Raw genomic sequence first — 13,261 nt, 5'->3', positions numbered from 1 at the left:
TAGCTAAACAGAAGTTTAAATGAGAGGTTTGCTTATACTTAGGACTACTTTTTCCTAGAAACACCCTCCCACAGCTTAAATTACAAAATATTAATTAAGTAAAGTTTAATAAACAGCAGTTCTTTCTTAGACCTTAGCACACTGTGAACAATGTACCACCCAGCAATCCTTTCTCAGAGTCATATTTGAATATTTATCTATTGAGCATTTATTTCCAGCAGTGCCAGCTGTTGGCAAATTCACTACAGAATATTTGAGTATTAAGAGCAGGCAATGGGATTAATAAATATAGGGCTGTTGACCTTTGCACAGAACTAAATGCTAGCACTGGGATTTTCCCAGCCTAGAGAAACATGGACTAAAGCAATCGTCATGCCTTTCATATATATTTTGACTGTGCTGTGTATGGGCCAGCTCCTGCTCTCATTGGTTTCAATGGACATAGTTGCATTGACTTAAATGGGAACAGGAGCAGGCTTTTAGTAAAAGGAGAAAGCTGAATAAGGACTGTAGGACCCAGCCCTAACACTGAATCTGCATTTACTTGTCAGCAGATCCCCAAAAGGGTGGGGTGGGAGGACAATCCGCATGTGAGCTTGCTCCCACAGCCCTCTCCCCTTTCACATCTGGCCTTCCATAAGTGGATCCATGTGTTCTGATCCCATTGATGGCTCTTCACCTGGAGATAGAGAAGATGGTGGTGTTGTAACAGTTGAAGCATAGCAGGCCTGCTCTAGTGATGAGTCCAAGTGACGAAAGTGGACGAAAGCTTATGAATGGTTCAGTCATCTGTATTAACAAATGGTGATAGAAAAAGGTAACAAAAGTCCAACTGCGACTGTTACATAAGATTGTTCATAAAAATTAGTAAAAGTGAAAAACAGAAAGATGAAGTTAGTCTAAACAAAAGGTCTTTACTGATATAATTCAAAGACTGTGTTGAGACCATATCTGGTAAACAAGAAGAGTGTTGTACTGGAAGTTAATGGGTTTATGTGATATTTCAGAAGTTAGGTCTGATGGTGAACAAATAATGAGAGGATGGACTATTCTTTCCATTAAATCCCTTTTCAGAGCTCTTAAAAAGAGACTTTTGGGGCTGAGGACCTGTGAACTGGCAGGAAATTCCTGGAGGTGGGAAAAGGCCTGTAGGTCTCCATTTTACTTCCCTCCAGGGACATTGTCTTTCACCTGTGGCCCCAGAAGGTACCACATCATCTTCAAGTCCAGACCTTGGTACTTCCTCAGGGTCACGTGGTCATCACCACTCCATAAACCAGAGACACGTGAGATCCTGATTATTTCCCCTTCCTTCCCCACTCTTTTCTTCCTATCTTCTCACTCTCTTGGCTTTCCATCTGATTTGATCTTGAGGTCAATTGTAGCACATGGCACCAGCACAATCAGATGAGACAGCCCATCCAGCTCTAGCCAGCTCTGCCCAGCCTGAGACAGACCAGTAGGAGAGGGGCCAAATCAACCAGATGACACCCCAGACCAGGAAATAAGCTAGAGCTCAGAGCAGTGCTGTTGTGGCAGACTTGCCAATCCAGAGCACTCGTCTGTGACTGACCTGCTGCTGGGAATTCTCCATCAACAAAAGCTGTATTTTCTCCACCTTTACTATCCTGTTTCTTCTTCCCCTCCTGTCTGTTGGTCAAAAGCAGGAAAAATGGCCATTCTTCACAATGCTGTTTAATGTTCAACGCTGACAGAGTGATGCTAACACTGCTGACTCTTCGGGCCCATTTATTCCAAATTGATGTAACATAGTGGCATAGTGGCGGCTGCTCCGTACCTTCCATGATGGGAGAAGGAGGCTCATTGCAGCATGGTCCAGCAGTCGTCAGTTTTAAATATCCTCTCTTATTTCTGCTGCACATGTTAAGATTAAGCGTTCATTGACATTATGCCCAAGTATTCCGCCATCCCATGCCCATTTTAGGTAACAATGAGGAATCTTTGAAGCACCGACAGAATTTGATGATAACATGCACACTTAATTTTTTGAGTGAAAGATATTATTTTCATAAAAAACTAAAAATACTTCTTGTGAAAAACAAAGTAGCCTTCTTGTGCATTACAAATTGTTTATTTCCTCTTTCACTGGCAAACTGTAACTTACAGTTCTCCAAGGAATAATGATTTTCCAGGCTCAGATTTACAGAATTTCATTATCTCTGAAAGCCAACTTTCAAAATGCCTTTATCCCATTTTTTAAAGATGTGGATTTATTGCAGAAATTTCCAGTGGGAAATGCATCTGGAGTCCTTGGGCAAATCATTAAGCTGTAATAAACAACTCTTTTCAAATGTCTGGATTTTTTAGAAGTATTAGGAGCCCTTATAAATTTGGTCAATGAACAAGATATATTGAATGCATCACACTGTAGATGTATCCCAGGGACTTTCGATGTTTCTCTGAGCTCACTTCCACAACTCCACGACTGAAAACAAAAATTCTTGATTTAATGTGAAGCTTTGTTTTCTGCTCATAAAAACTTTGAATTCTTTAAGGAAATGTATTGGCTAGAATTAGCCTCTAGCTTTCCCATCACTGCTCCACTTGCTCAGTTTTAGCCCTAGGGAGTTTTGTCTTAACTATATTTGTTTTATACCTTTGAACTCTCTCTCTCCTAAGCCCTCATATTTACAAGAATTTTAGCATGTGACAGCCAAATCTATCCTTCAACAGAAACGATCATTTTCAGACAGACAATCTAGTCACGATAAATTGGCTCTGTTTTTGTCTGATTAACTAGGACAATATTGATAACACTGACTTTTGAAATTTGGGTAAAAAATAGTTTTATTTAGGTCCACTATAATGGAATAATTCTAGTGCCTGACTTTGATCAGAGTTGATATTTTGATGTTGCTGTGTGTACCAAATTACAATGGGAGAGGCAGAGATGTCATATAGGTTGCTCCATCTTATCTGAGGCCTGATCACATTCACATATTAAGTGAATGGGAGTTTTGCCATTATTCTAATGGAACTGTACCCTTACTGAAAAATGCTCTTCTTAAGGAGATTAGGAAAATAAACTCTAAATGGTGCCGTGGAGGGATTTTTAGATTGAAAATTTAGCAAAGGTTTTGAACTAATGAATGTTTTATTATTAATATCACAGTACAGCTATTGTGCTAGGCACTGTGCAAACATGCAGCAAGAGAGAGTCCCTGCCTTGAAGGGCTTACATTTTACATAGATAAGACAAAGAGTGTCAGGGGAAATAGAGATACAGTGACTAGAGCTGGTCAGGAATTTTCTGTTGGAATGATTTTCCAACAGAAAATGGCCCTTTTGTAAGACTGAAATTTTTCATTTTGCCAAAAGATTTCAATTTTGCAGAAAATTTGATTTTTCATTAGGAAAATTGAAATGATGGCTCCTCATTTGCCCACCTGGAAGCTCTTGTCAATTTCACTTTCTGCCTGAGGAAAAGTAGCTAGTAGCCAGGGGGAGAGGGTGGGTGCTCAGCCTCTGGCAGCCTGTCTTGAAGGCTCTTGTCAATTTCTCTTTCTGCCTGCAGGGGGAAAGTGAAGTTGCTAAGAGCCTTTCAGGGAGGTACCCAAAAAATTCCCCTGTAATTGTCCCCAAACGATATTTTTCTGGAAATCCCGTCCAATGAAAATTTTGCACTTGTAACTTTTCGTCCTGATTTGGGAAACATGGAAAAACATGTTTTTCAAAGCATGAAGATTTTCACAGAGGGGGATTTCTGTTTTCTGGCGAGTCATAACAATGACTTGTCTAACACCACATTGCAGCTCAGTGGCAGTGCTGGTAGCAGAACTCATATCTCCTGAGACCCAATCCAGTGTCCTAGTGGCAGGACAGCTGATGAGCTGTGGCTGGAATAGATGCTGGAGCAGGAGCAAGCACAGACCAAAGCCAGTCAGAAACAAGAGCAACCTGGAGCAGAAGCAGTCAGAATAAACAGGTAGCAGGGATCATCCCCAACAAGGTAGCATCATTGGACAGCAGTGCCTTGCTTTCATTAGGAGCCTATATACCTGCCTTGGGGTCACCTTTCTAGACCCTGGCTTATGGATTGGCTGGCCTTTAGGACTTGCCAATAATTATCCAGGAAGTTTTTGGAAAGCGTAGGGGACAATTTCCTGGTGCAAGTGCTAGAGGAGCCAACGAGGGGGGGAGCTTTTCTTGACCTGCTGCTCACAAACCAGGAAGAATTAGTAGGGGAAGCAAAAGTGGATGGGAATCTGGGAGGCAGTGACCATGAGTTGGTTGAGTTCAGGATCCTGACACAGGGAAGAAAGGTAAGCAGCAGAATACGGACCCTGGACTTCAGGAAAGCAGACTTCGACTCCCTCAGGGAACGGATGGGTAGGATCCCCTGGGGGACTAACATGAAGGGAAAAGGAGTCCAGGAGAGCTGGCTGTATTTCACGGAATCCCTGTTGAGGTTACAGGGACAAACCATCCCGATGTGTCGTAAGAATAGTAAATATGGCAGGCGACCAGCTTGGCTTAACGGTGAAATCCTAGCGGATCTTAAGCATAAAAAAGAAGCTTACAAGAAGTGGAAGGTTGGACATATGACCAGGGAAGAGTACAAAAATATTGCTCGGGCATGTAGGAATGAAATTAGGAGGGCCAAATCGCACCTGGAGCTGCAGCTAGCGAGAGATGTCAAGAGTAACAAGAAGGGTTTCTTCAGGTATGTTGGCAACAAGAAGAAAGCCAAGGAAAGTGTGGGCCCCTTAATGAATGAGGGAGGCAAGCTAGTGATGGAGGATGTGGAAAAAGCTAATGTACTCAATGATTTTTTTGCCTCTGTCTTCACGAACAAGGTCAGCTCCCAGACTGCTGTGCTGGGCATCACAACATGGGGAATAGATGGTCAGCCCTCTGTGGAGAAAGAGGTGGTTAGGGACTATTTAGAAAAACTGGACGTGCACAAGTCCATGGGGCCAGATGAGTTGCATCCGAGAGTGCTAAAGGAACTGGCGGCTGTGATTGCAGTGCCATTGGCCATTATCTTTGAAAACTCGTGGCGAACGGGGAAGTCCTGGATGACTGGAAAAAGGCTAATGTAATGCCAATCTTTAAAAAAGGGAAGAAGGAGGATCTTGGGAACTACAGGCCAGTCAGCCTCACTTCAGTCCCCGGAAAAATCATGGAGCAGGTCCTCAAAGAATCAATCCTGAAGCACTTATATGAGAGGAAAGTGATCAGGAACAGTCAGCATGGATTCACCAAGGGAAGGTCGTGCCTGACTAATCTAATCGCCTTCTATGATGAGATTACTGGTTCTGTGGATGAAGGGAAAGCAGTGGATGTATTGTATCTTGACTTTAGCAAAGCTTTTGACACGATCTCCCACAGTATTCTTGTCAGCAAGTTAAGGAAGTATGGGCTGGATGAATGCACCATAAGGTGGGTAGAAAGTTGGCTAGATTGTCGGGCTCAACGGGTAGTGATCAATGGCTCCATGTCTAGTTGGCAGCTGGTGTCAAGTGGAGTGCCCCAGGGGTCGGTCCTGGGGCCGGTTTTGTTCAATATCTTCATAAATGATCTGGAGGATGGTGTGGATTGCACTCTCAGCAAATTTGCGGATGATACTAAACTGGGAGGAGTGGTAGATACGCTGGAGGGCAGGGATAGGATACAGAGGGACCTAGACAAATTGGAGGATTGGGCCAAAAGAAATCTGATGAGGTTCAATAAGGATAAGTGCAGGGTCCTGCACTTAGGACGGAAGAACCCAATGCACAGCTACAGACTAGGGACCGAATGGCTAGGCAGCAGTTCTGCGGAAAAGGACCTAGGGGTGACAGTGGATGAGAAGCTGGATATGAGCCAGCAGTGTGCCCTTGTTGCCAAGAAGGCCAATGGCATTTTGGGATGTATAAGTAGGGGCATAGCGAGCAGATCGAGGGACGTGATCGTCCCCCTCTATTAGACATTGGTGAGGCCTCATCTGGAGTAGTGTGTCCAGTTTTGGGCCCCACACTACAAGAAGGATGTAGATAAATTGGAGAGAGTCTAGCGAAGGGCAACAAAAATGATTAGGGGTCTGGAACACATGAGTTATGAGGAGAGGCTGAGGGAACTGGGATTGTTTAGTCTGCAGAAGAGAAGAATGAGGGGGGATTTGATAGCTGCTTTCAACTACCTGAGAGGTAGTTCCAGAGAGGATGGTTCTAGACTATTCTCAGTGGTGGAAGAGGACAGGACAAGGAGTAATGGTCTCAAGTTGCAGTGGGGGAGGTTCAGGTTGGATATTAGGAAAAACTTTTTCACTAGGAGGGTGGTGAAACACTGGAATGCGTTGCCTAGGGAGGTGGTGGAATCTCCTTCCTTAGACGTTTTTAAGGTCAGGCTTGACAAAGCCCTGGCTGGGATGATTTAATTGGGTATGGGTCCTGCTTTTGAGCAGGGGGTTGGACTAGATGACCTCCTGAGGTCCCTTCCAACCCTGATATTCTATGATTCTATCTCAAATGAACACAAGAACACAATTTACTGATTAATCTTATATATTTGCACTGAAAAAAATGTTTCCCTTTCTCACTATATCCATTCACTCCTGACCCTCTCTGTAAAGAGTGGATTGTTTTTACATTATGGTTTCAGGAGAAGCAGGGAAGAATTTTTACCAAATAATAAAACGTTGCAAATATTATGGCCTGGAAAATTATGACCCTGGATCATGCCCTGCTCTCACCTACTGTAAATCTGGACAAAGGCCATTGACTTTCTTTGGTCAAGTATTGTTAGAAATCTGAGTACCTAACCCTTGTCTTATTCTTTCTGTTTTTGATCAGAAAAAGAAAAAACAAAAATGCAGAAACAAAAAGAGGATGAATTGATTCAGAAGATCCATAAACTGGTGCAAAAAAGAGATTTTCTTGTAGATGATGCAGAGGTGGAGAGATTAAGGTAAGGCCTGAAAGTGCCTGAATTTGTTTCAGAGACTTGGCAAGCCCATCACTGTAGTTAATTCACCTTCCTGAGAGGCAGAAGCAGAAGAATACTTCCATCGACCTAGTGCTGTCTACACTGAGGGTTAGGTTGACTTAACTATGTTGCTCAGAGGTGTGGGTTTTTCAAACCCCTGGGTGACGTAGCTGCGTTGACTTAACTTTTGAGTGTAGACCTGGCCTTAGATGGGGGAAGTAAACTTGGAAGAGAATTCTAACAAAAAATGATTTTCAAACATGTATAAATTGGTCTTTGCACATACATAATGCTCATGTTATCATCATCAATTATTTGTATTACTGTAATGCACAGAAGCTCCAACCAAAATTGACGAGTTATAAACATGGTAATAACAGTTTGAGTCCCAAGGAGCTTAAAGAAGTAGATCAGACAGGCAAAGGGTGGGAAGGAAAAGAGAGGGGAAGAGATTTGCCCAAAATCAAACAGGAGATCAGCAGCTGAGCTGAGAATAGAGCCCTGACTCCTAGGCCTGGTCTAAGCTGAAAAGCTACGTTGCTCAGGGTATGAAAAATCCATGCCTCCAAGTGACATAGTTAAGTCGACCCAACCCCTAGTGTAGACTGCGCTAAATCAACCTAGCTACTGCCTCTCAGGGAGGTGGATTACCTATGTCAACAGGAGAGTCTAGATAGTGTCTTCTCTGAAGCACAATAGGGATGCAGCTGCAGCTGTGCCACTGTAGTGTTTTAACTGCTGATAAGCCCTTAGTTCTGTGTATGAAGCATAAAGCATCATCTGTAACCAGAGACTATAAAGGCCTCAAAAATGCCATTCTGCTAGACTACTGAAAATACACACAGTACAGTTGGAAATGCATTAGTGCTCTCTATTGCTCACTTGCAACATTTATTGGTACTTCTACTTTAATGTATCTGTAGCTAATGAATCTGATTTTTCTACTAAACTGAAATAATTTTTAACCAATGTGCACTTTAATATTGAAAAAATGGAATAGCAACAAAAATTCCATGAATGCTAAAGACTAGCAAAATGACGTTAATTTCCTGAGGGCCTGATCCTGCCATCCTCACACAACCACAACACTAGTTGACTTCAATGAGAGTTCTGGCAGCATGAGACAATAAAATCAAAATCTTCACTTAGACAGGCTTTTAAACAGAGAGCATTATAGCACATCATAATGTTCCTTTGCTATTTTTTCTAGAAGGAGCCTGGTTTAGTGGTTAGAAGATGGGAATTGGGATTATGGACCATTGGGTTTGGTTTTTAGTTTTGACACTGATTCGCGGTGTGACCTTGTCAAGCCATTTAACTTCTCTATGCCTTGGTTTTCCTACTGGTATAGGCCCTGATTCATCAAAGCATGTGCTTAACTGAAGTGCTTTGCTGAATGAGGGGCATAGTGGGGTTAATACTTGCCTGTCTCTCAGGGTTAAGCAGTGAGCACTAGAATAAAATCCCAGCCGCATTGAAGTCAATGAGAGTTTTGCCACTGACTTCAATAGGGCCAGGATTTCTCTCTCAGTTCATTAAGTTTCTAATGAGCTTTGAGATCTTTAGATGAAAAGTGCTAAATAAGTGCAAAGAAGCATTACTGCTATTAATAAGATTCTTATGGCTCTTGCCTTAACTAAGAGAAACAGCCCCTTGTGTAATGTAGAAATCGCTGCTTTTTCTTCTACAACCTTTTTTCCCCCGCCCTCTTTTTGCACCAACAGAGAGCAAGAGGAAGACAAGGAGATGGCTGAATTCCTTCGGATCAAGTTAAAACCCTTAGACAAAGTAACACGATCTCCTGCCAGTGAGTTTAACATTTAAAAACAAATGGAAAAGAAAATAAATCTTTGAAAAACTCTGGCAAGAAAGGGGATAGATTTTCAAAGGCACAGAGGGCAGCTAGACACCCAACTCCCACTGAAAGTCAATGAGAGGTGGGCTCTTGCTCCCACTTGTGTCTCTGAAAATATCCCCAAAAATGCTTAGACAAAATGAACTAATATAAAATCCACCCCCCCCCCCAAAAAAAACACCACCACCACAAAATGCCAGCTTCTGTTTCTAGCCATTTTGGATGAGCTTTTGAAAACCAACTAGCGAACTTGGATTTCCAATTCTCATCAACATTAAATCCAAATGTGCTAGGTGGCTTTGCAAATCTCAGTTTTAAACTGTTGCATATTTTAGTAATGTGTGTGCGTGTGTGTGATCTTCCACAGCTGGTAGTTTGTGTCCTTACCTACCTCTCTTGATAGCAAAAAGAGCGTGTTTTTCAATCGTTAGTTCAATCAACTTAGTTTAACATGATTTTAAAAAATCCTGTTAAAATGCAGATTAATGTGCTTGAAACCATTTTATCTGGCTGCGTTTCCACCTATGAGGAGTCTAGAATTTTAACTACAGGGAGCACGATTTCCTATGTGATAGTGACAGTAGTCTATATCTTAATGATGGTTAACCTGGCTTTTCAGTCACATAAAGCCAACTTGCTTGAGCTAACACAATTGAAAGACCCACCCTTTTGTCTACCAAGACAGGAACTACGCAGGTTGGAAGGTATCTTGAAAGGCTTATACACTACATACCATGTGTAGTAGGGATATGGGTGTAATATGCTCCAGGTTTCTAGACAGGACTTTGGAACAACCAAAGAAGGGACTGTTATCAGAGAAGTCTTCTTGGGTTTTACATAAAGCCCAGTGCATGCTGCAACGGGATGTTCTGAGTTTAGAACCCAGTCCTACTCCCATTCAGGTCAATTGCAAAACTGGAGCACATCACTGGATTAGTCCAAGGATAGATGAGTGAAGCCCTTTCCAGATTTACTTACCCCTTTGTTAAGAAACTCCCTAACGCTGCATTTGTCTCATAGATGTACTTCCCGGGATTAAACTTGTTTAATCTAACCCTGCTCTTTACTCTTACTACAGAGACAAGGTGGGTGTGGTAATATCTTTTATTGGACCAACTTCTGTTGGCAAAGGAGACAAGCTTTCAAGCTACACAGTGCTCTTCGTCTGAACCTGATGAAGAGCCCTGTGTATCTTGAACACTTGTCTCCTTCACCAACAGAAGTTGGTCCAATAAAAGATATTACCTCACCTATCTTGTCTCTACATGGATACAACACTTCAAACTTTAGTCTTACTGTCCAGTGTACGCTGCCTTTACCACCATATATCTTCTTATCTAGGGTATGTTTGCCTTTTGTTATATTTTCAGAGATGTATGTTAGTTTATCTTCTGCCATAAGCAATGGCTGATTTTCCTGTTCTGTAGTAGTTGTCTTTACTCTCTTCATGATTTTCTGACAGGATTCTGACATATACTTGGAGAGTGACCATGACTTTCAACTTATCATATGGTTCTTTTAAGAAGGCGTGGATTACAAACCACATGTGTTAGTGCTATTTGTTTTTTCCCCCACAACTGGTTTCTATATTTGTAGCTGTCCAAAGTATATACATTTTCCCTACACTTGGATAGGTTTTGTTTCCCTACCTGCTGTCCATTAAATCCCTATCAGAAAAACACTTTTAATATGTTCATAACTTTAAAACCTACTCAAGTTCCATTGACTTCAATGCACATGCTTAAGTGCTTTGCTGAATTAAGGCCTTATTCAGTAGAATTATGTCAAAAGGGTGAACCTCCAATTTTTCCAGATAGCTGCATTCTTACTCTTTTAGATAAACTCAATCAGGGACCCATCAGTTCTATAGTTCATGTTTGTTTTAATCTTTACTTTCAATTAGGAAGAAAAGGTCCCCAAATCTTAACAGAGAGATGGCTGCAAAGGCCAGCTGCCCACTATAACATGCTATACAGCATTTTTATCTTATTTTCATCAATAGGAAAAGATTATTTCTCTTTATTAATTGGATATTATGTAAAGAGGAACTGGAGTAAACTGTGAAGGTTCCAACTGTCTGACAAACCATATAAGTTGGGCACCATCATTACCTACATAAACCACATAGGCAAGATATGAAGGAGAGATTTAATTACTGAGAAGTATGGCTATTTTAAAATGTGCCATAGTTTCAATGGGAATACAATAAATCAAGTGCCAGCCACTGATGCTCTTCCTGAGTCCAACAAAAGGAAAGTGCTGCATATGAACATTCCAAATCCACAGACTCTTCCACTAGCCCAAGATTTATCCCTTCTCAGCATCCTGGCTTATTATATACATTGGAAGATATAGAGGATAACACTGACCGATATTGTGGCATACAGGTCCATAAAGAGAATTCAAAATACCATGATATTTATGGTGGTCAGTTGTACATATCCACAGTACATGGGTCTGATACAAGAAGCTGACTTTGTGTGGAAGTGGATTGGCAATGGAATATAAAGCCTTTTTGCCTTTAGAGTTAATTTGAATCTGGCACAGGCTGTTAGTGGCTGAAAGCTAGTCCCATCTGATGACCAGTTGTTGGAAAAAGCAAAATGAGGTTCTCCACAAAACTTGTATTGGGCATCACAAAACCACCAGCACAACTGGTACCAAACTCATAACAAAGGTATCAGTCTCTGCGGGCTGAACGGATCAGGGAACTTAGTCAGTGGAGTTATACTCATTTACACCCACTGACTAAGGAGGAGCTGACCCTCACACACTAATCTGTCTGTGGACCAAGGCACTTGGACAGAGCAGTGAGGGGAACTTACAGTAGGGTAATGAGTGGGCTGCAGCAGTGTAACAGAACACTTCAGTCTCCAGGGCTGCCAGATAGTATCCACTGATTCCTTGGACTCCTTCTCAGAGTAGTGGGTGTTGTCTGAGATTCCCTGCTTGGTTTCCCTTTCTTGTTCCTTCATTTTAACCATATGATTTACACCTAAATCCCCCCTTTTCAGTTTGATGTCTGGATTCTGTGTCCCCTCTCTCACCTAAGTGGGCAGGCCTTCTGTTCCTTTGGTGGGGTCAGTCATCACATAGGCTGGTATCTTTCAACATCACTAAGAACATTTTTCAAAGAATGTAAAATAAACTCTGTCTAGAAGGTAGGCCTATGTGATACTGCAGGATACTGTGTACTGAAAGCAGAAGGAAATAGTTTGGTCTAACTCTAGGTTTTAATGGTGTCCTGTTCTGAATGTCACAGGTACCCCAGCAGAAAAGAAGGCAGAACCTCCTCCAAGCAAGCCCACCGTCGCCAAAGCAGGAATAGCTATTATTAAAGATTGTTGTGGGGCCACGCAATGCAACATCATGTAGCTCCAGTCTCTCTACCAAGTCTGTCTTTTTTTCAAATGCTTTCATTGGATAAAACTGTAGGGTGAAAGGATTTTAAAGCATCCTGATAGTCAAATCAAGAAATACTGTAAACATTACAGTAATGTACTGAATGTACCAATGGTGAATCCTTCACTTTTGCATGGATCACTCAATGCGCATGCTTAAAATAAAGGAATATATATAGCAGCTGTCCAATGACCAGAACAGATAGGTAAAAATAGCTGAAAAGACAAATACAACTCTGTGGCAAAAGTAAATTAGAAAAGTGTATATTTTACCAAATAATGTTTAAAATAGCAGTTTTAAAAATTCAGCACTTTGTAGGATTTGTTATACACCTTTTTCGCTTGGCAAATTTCATTCAAACACATGCCACGGTCTGAATATAAAAATGTCCTGTCTTGGCTATTTTTCAAAATGAAACCTTAGAGTAGCGATACTGTATATAGTGCAACCAATAGATGAAGCAAATTTAGTACTAACCGGTGTTGCATACAAAATATTTATTGAACTAGTACGACATTTGACTACTTTGCTGTTTAGTTTCATTTTCAGTTCTTCACAGGGAACAGATAACAACAAAGATCCTGCTCATTGGCTTGTATTTTATTATGGCATTTCAGTGACCCTGTGGTCAAATGTCCTTTGTCACTTTTAAATAACCCAATTCAAACAGAGATTACCTGTCCATTTGGATATTGGTTTCTGCTAAATTCTTAGCAGGCATAGCTATAGTTTTTGGTGTAAATTCAAACACTGCATCATTTATTGGCTTACAAGCCTTCCACCTTGCAGAGATGCAATAATACTGAGAGTGCAGTCAACTATTAAAACCACAACTAAATGCACTATGAGGCTAAATAGGTTGCTGTCCAGAAGGGGAGAAAAACATGAAGGCAGCAGGATCATTTAAACTTATGAAGCAGGGTGCTGAAAAGGGCTATTACTCAGATTCTTAATGGCCATGGGAAACATTAGCTGTCAAGTATTATAAAAAGACAAAATGTCCCCAAATTCTGTCTTCAAGATTAAAAATAATAAACATAAAAGGTGAAGTTTTCGGTACTAAAAAGATAGCTGTAC

At 41.3% G+C, this 13,261-nt stretch overlaps 1 protein-coding gene across 1 annotated transcript in view; it reads left to right on the top strand.

The window, feature by feature from the left end:
- Positions 1-12,157, top strand: part of BMERB1 (bMERB domain containing 1) — a 101,254-nt gene extending 89,097 nt beyond the window's left edge. Inside the window, exons 4-6 of the mRNA XM_077828700.1 lie at positions 6,795-6,909; positions 8,652-8,734; positions 12,045-12,157. Coding sequence (XP_077684826.1) covers positions 6,795-6,909; positions 8,652-8,734; positions 12,045-12,157 — 311 coding nt within the window. The remainder of the gene's footprint in view (positions 1-6,794; positions 6,910-8,651; positions 8,735-12,044) is intronic.
- Positions 12,158-13,261: the final 1,104 nt, after the last annotated feature.

Source organism: Eretmochelys imbricata, chromosome 10 (genome assembly GCF_965152235.1).
Source record: "Eretmochelys imbricata isolate rEreImb1 chromosome 10, rEreImb1.hap1, whole genome shotgun sequence".
Lineage (NCBI taxonomy): Eukaryota > Metazoa > Chordata > Testudines > Cheloniidae > Eretmochelys > Eretmochelys imbricata.
The sequence above is the reverse complement of the archived record's forward strand: the minus strand, read 5'-3'. Positions and strand labels throughout refer to the sequence as shown.